The sequence below is a fragment of the Brassica oleracea genome, chromosome C6 (assembly GCF_000695525.1).
Source record: "Brassica oleracea var. oleracea cultivar TO1000 chromosome C6, BOL, whole genome shotgun sequence".
Taxonomy (NCBI): Eukaryota; Viridiplantae; Streptophyta; class Magnoliopsida; order Brassicales; family Brassicaceae; genus Brassica; species Brassica oleracea.
Genome location: NC_027753.1, coordinates 14,026,451 through 14,031,670, shown reverse-complemented (window position 1 = coordinate 14,031,670; position 5,220 = coordinate 14,026,451). Strand labels below are relative to the sequence as shown.

At 32.4% G+C, this 5,220-nt stretch overlaps 1 protein-coding gene across 2 annotated transcripts; it reads left to right on the top strand.

The window, feature by feature from the left end:
- The first annotated feature begins 2,761 nt into the window (after positions 1 to 2,761).
- LOC106298850 (nuclear transcription factor Y subunit A-5-like) lies at positions 2,762 to 4,331 on the top strand. 2 transcript variants are annotated; one of them, XM_013734983.1, is made up of 5 exons: positions 2,762 to 2,908; positions 3,207 to 3,360; positions 3,453 to 3,604; positions 3,688 to 3,861; positions 3,944 to 4,331. In XM_013734983.1, exons 2-5 carry the CDS (start codon positions 3,213 to 3,215, stop codon positions 4,172 to 4,174), a joined length of 705 nt encoding a protein of 234 aa, XP_013590437.1. In that variant the 5' UTR covers positions 2,762 to 2,908; positions 3,207 to 3,212; the 3' UTR covers positions 4,175 to 4,331. The 2 variants fall into 2 exon arrangements, with proteins under 2 accessions (XP_013590437.1, XP_013590436.1); XM_013734982.1 differs by having other exon boundaries at positions 3,207 to 3,363.
- Positions 4,332 to 5,220: the final 889 nt, after the last annotated feature.

The following is a 5,220-nucleotide window of genomic DNA, read 5'->3' as shown; positions in this document are numbered from 1 at the left end:
CTTCCAGCTTTAATAAAATATTAAAATTTTTGTTTTCCCGGAGACGACTTATTGGTAAGTCGTCCAGGAAAAGTCAAAAAGCTGACACAATTCGGTCAAATGCAAAACTAGCTTGTTTATCCTCAGTAAGTCGTCTAGGGTATTCTCTAGATTTTTTTTTAACAAACAAAAATGACGACTTAAAAGCAAGTCGTCTGTTTGACCAGAAGACTTACCCGTAAGTCTTCTACAGCCAGACTATTTACGGGTAAGTCTTCTACACGAACTCTGGAAAAAATTTCAATTTCATACCTTAAACTAGTGAGATGACTTCCTTAGCACACATAATCTTTTCCTACCACCCAGAATCTCAAACGAAAGTAACCCACTAAGAATAGTATGCTTGAATGGCTCTATCAACCATAAAAAAAATTTTGAATCAAAAGCTTGAGTTTTTTGGATGAATATGGAGGCAAAGTGAAAGAGATGTTGTTTTTAGTTCATAACAAGTGATAAATAGAGAGTGTAAATCGATTTTAGGTGCACTAAGAGCTTCAAATTGGTTGTTCATGGTGGTTGGGGTATTGATCACAATGGCAATCTTGTAATTACTTGAAGATGATAAGGGTGAGAGAGTAAAAATGTCATTTTCGAAAAGAAAAAAAAAATTGATGGTATTTTCGTGAATTATATGAATTTGTGGGGTGAATAAAAAAAAAGAAAAAAAAAAGCATGAGTTAGTTTTAGGTTTGACTTTGAGTTTTGAGTCAATATTGCAAAAAACCATTATTTAAATCTCACATTACATTTGGAAATCTCAAAAGTAAGCATCTCTCTATAATTAGTTTGATTTTTTTAGTCATTTTCAACTAGAATGTTCATCCCAAAGTAGATGTCTTCCTATATTTATTTTCCCCATGTATTTTAAGTTTCTGTACTCCGTAGTTAATTACTTTTTTTTTCTACTGCAGTAGTTTGTAATTACTAATGAGAGTTGTTGTGGATTAAATGAATAGAGAGAGAGATGGGAGCAGAAACTACGAAATTACGATTCGTTGCTTTGTGTTGGGGAAGCCAAATGTGGAAAGAAAACTGGAAAACTCTTTGCTTTGCTTGACTTGCAATCAATTTCAATTACGCCAACCACAAAAATTACAATATTTAAAATTATTTGCTTAAATGCGCTATTGATTGCATCATAAAGAGATGTTGACATAACCTCACGCTTATGGGATTGATTGGTAGAGATGTAGCTCTGAATTTTTTGCTTTAAGATTTAAACTGTAGATTTTGTGGTTTTAGCTTTAAATTTTATTGTTGTAGGTTTATTTCAAAGTTTTAAAAGCACTAAACATAAAGCTCTAAAAAAATTGATTTCTAGAACCATTATATTTCCTTTTAAAAATTTTGGTCTCTACCTTTAGTTTTTATTAATAAAGCTTGATTGCTTTGATTTTATTACTCTACATAGAATTATGGCTGTTTAGAACACTCACAACCAACACCAATCACTCTGTATATTTTTGCTTTCTAAAAACAAGCTGGGAAAACCAAAAGAAGAGAAAGAAAAAATAAGATTTTCTAAAATACTTATGCCTATTATGAATATTAAATAATTACAATTAAATGCACTATTTACTTCTATTGTGCACATTTCAATAATTATCAATTAATCAATTTGAATATTTTGAATTAATGTTTTTATGAAATATACAAAGTATTTTAAATATAGAAAATAAATTTTTACAGAACAAAAAAATTTTAGAAAATTTTACTTTTGTACATTTTTTTTTTTTTGAAAAAACTTTTTACTTGATGTTAGTAGTCTCGATTTCTCTTTACTTGTTTTGTGATTAAAATGATAATTAAACCAAAGAACGGAAGTCCAGTAACATAATTTTTTTTTTGTAAAAAGTAAATAATACTTTCATATCGAGATGTCTATGTCTTTTGTTCATTCTTCTTCTTTATAATATACAAATTGGAGTAATTCTTGCATTTTCTCTGACTCAGAGCAACAAAACAAAAAAAAATTCATATTCCTTTTTAATAGTATAAGTAATTATTAAAAAATCATATATGTTTCAAGTAACTCACAAGTATTTTTAAACATGAAAATAATAAAGCAAATAATTACCTTGCCAGCAACATATTTTTGGATAAGTTTTTGATATAAAATGTACTCGGTTTCGACAAATTAAATATAAATCCAAAAATCCGTTACTCGTACAAGACAAGTCAAATATCATATATATGCATATATGCAAAATATCAAATATTCAGCTTGCGTCCATATTGAATAATATAACCATTACACCAAAACTAGAAGCAAAGAACCAACCATATTGATCTAGTAGATCATTTAAAAACACGGAAACAAAATAGCAATAGGAGAGAATGCGATTGCATTATAAGGTCTTTCATTGTGTTTAAAAGGTTGATATTTTATTTAATATAAGTTATTTTAAAATAACAAGAAAATTCTAAATATTAATAAAGAAACAGAAAACAAAAGTAATGGTAACAGTATATATTTATTATTTTAATATTTTTAAAAAGTCTAAAATCAATCTTTCTAAATACAGAAGAAAACTAAATATCAGTGTCTAATGTATGAATGAATCTCTGAAAATAAATAGTGAGCAATGGTTTTCCGTCTATATAGTGGTATAATAATATAATTTAAAACATAAAAAGGTGAAAAAGGAGTCAGGTTTAGTCTTTTAAGCCATAGCCAAATACTACACTTATTATTATTATTATTTTTGTAACCTACACTTATTTGAAGAGACAGAGAGAGAGAGAGGAGAAACAGCCATGTTTTGAGGAAGGAGACATGCATCATCATTATCATCATCTCAAGCTTATTAGTTAACTTCTATTTCTCTCCATCTGTTACCAAATCCAGATACATCTTTTGCTTGAATCAGTAAGTTTACATAGATTTGATTTCCACTCTGTTAGCGTGAGGAATGAGCTCATTTTTCTATTCATACCCAGAAAATTTGAGTTAATCTCACTTCACTCTCTTTCAAAAACTCTTTATTTTCTTCTGTATTTATCTATATTGGTTTGCATGTTATGCTTTCTATGTCAGTTTCAGTGAATCAAAGTTTAATCTGGATTTTAGGGTAGTTTTATAAAATTTGTGAATTCATCCATCTCTTGATCTACTGGTTTTCTGAATCATGATTCTTGCTTGGTTTGAACATTATCTTATTATTAAGGAGACAATGCAAGTGCCAACGCATTCAAACATTCAAGGATCTCAATCCTTCAGCTTAACAAAGAACCTGATGATGCCCTGCTCAATGAAGCATTCGGGTTTACAGCTGCAAGATCAAGATTCATCATCAACGCAATCTACTGAAGAATCAGGAGGTGGTGTGTGAAGTTGCAAGCTTTTTGCATTCATCTGAAGATTTTAGTCACAGTACAAGCTTTGGTGTGTGTCTTATGGTTGATTGATGCAGGTTACATCGTAAGCCCAGCGGGGAAGGCTATTGCAAGTTATACCAAGTCAGCAACCACCTCGTCCATGGTGTCTCACGATTCTGTGTTTCCTCCTCCTCCTCCTACTTATTTCAATGGCTTCTTGGCTCCTGAATATGCATCTCAACCAACGGTAATATACTATCTGTGACATTCACAGTTTTTGAATCGAATAGGCGTGTTGGTTTGTTAAATTTGGGATGGAACTTTTTGTAGGTGCTGCCGCATGTAGAGATGATGGGTTTGTTTACTTCAAGAGTGCCATTGCCGCATAACTATCAAGAGAGTGAACCAATGTTCGTCAATGCCAAACAGTACCATGCCATTCTACGTCGCAGGAAGCATCGTGCTAAGCTTGAAGCTCAAAACAAACTCATCAAAAGCCGTAAAGTATGATGATCAATCTTTTCCACTTTCCCATTTTCTTTAAGACACCACAAAATCTTTCAAAATTTTTTTTTTTTTTTTGCAGCCGTACCTTCATGAGTCTCGCCATCTTCATGCTTTGAAGAGAGCTAGAGGCTCCGGTGGACGTTTCCTCAATACAAAGAAGCTTCAAGAATCATCATCAAACTCCCTCTGTTCTAGTTCGGTCACACCCAGCTCCAGTTCAGACCGTGACAACATGTTCCAAAACCCAACATTCAGATTCTCAGGGTATCCATCAACACACCATGTCTCAGCTCTCATGTCAGGGACTTGAGTCATCTGTGAAGAGTCTGTGCTCCGGCTGAAAGGGGAAGTCATCCTTGGCTATAAAAGTGTTATTGTCTTCTTTACGAAGTTTCTGCCTTTTAAAACTCTGTTTTCATCATCTGCAACTTCACTCTACTCTACATTGAAAGTTAACTTTCAAATCATTTTCAAACTACATGGTTAATATTTTTTTTATAACACTGAAATTTCATTGTTCTCCATACAATAGAGACATAGGTTCGAAAGAACCCATTAAACAGGAAGGCTTAAGAAACAAGAAAGGAGAAAGAAAAAAACAAATGCCAGTAGGCACCAAATGATATAAAGACATGTCCTAGGTGATTCCACCCAAAAAGCATTACTTGGCTTGAGCTTCTAGTACCAGGAGATGGTGAAGCCACACAGGAGCATTGCAAGCAATATAAGATTGATGCCGATGGTCTCGAGTCACACTTACTGCGATTGCTTCAGCAGCTTCATTTCTATTTGGCCGACAATGATCTAAACTCCACATCTCAATCTCCGAGAGATAACTTTGAATAGTATGAATGATCCTTGAGAACTGGGGAAATAACGTTGGATTTGTTAGGACCTCCCGAGTTCCTTCTGAAGATGCTTCTGTTGACATGAAGCAGAATTAAGCAGATAGACTTGAGAATTAAGCTGTCAGACTTAAAAATACTTATAAGGTTTTATAAAGTCTTATAAAGGTTTTATAAGGTTTTATAAGGTTTTATAAAAGTTTTATAAGACTTTATAAGAAGCACCAGACTTGAGTTTAGAAGCAGAAAACCAAACTTGAAAAGCAAAGAAGAAGAAGAAAAAAGAAGAAGACCGTTGAGTATTTTTAAACAATAAATATTTTATTGTATTATGTATAGAGACAACTTGCCTTTAAAAGACTTGGATCTAGATCCACAATTTGAATTTTAAGGGAATAGACTTTCTCACTCTCTTTCTCTCTCTCTGTTCTTCAATGTTCTTCATCTACATCTCTTTATCCTCACATTCTTTCATGGTATCAGAGCAAGTAAGCTCCTGAGATTCATTCTT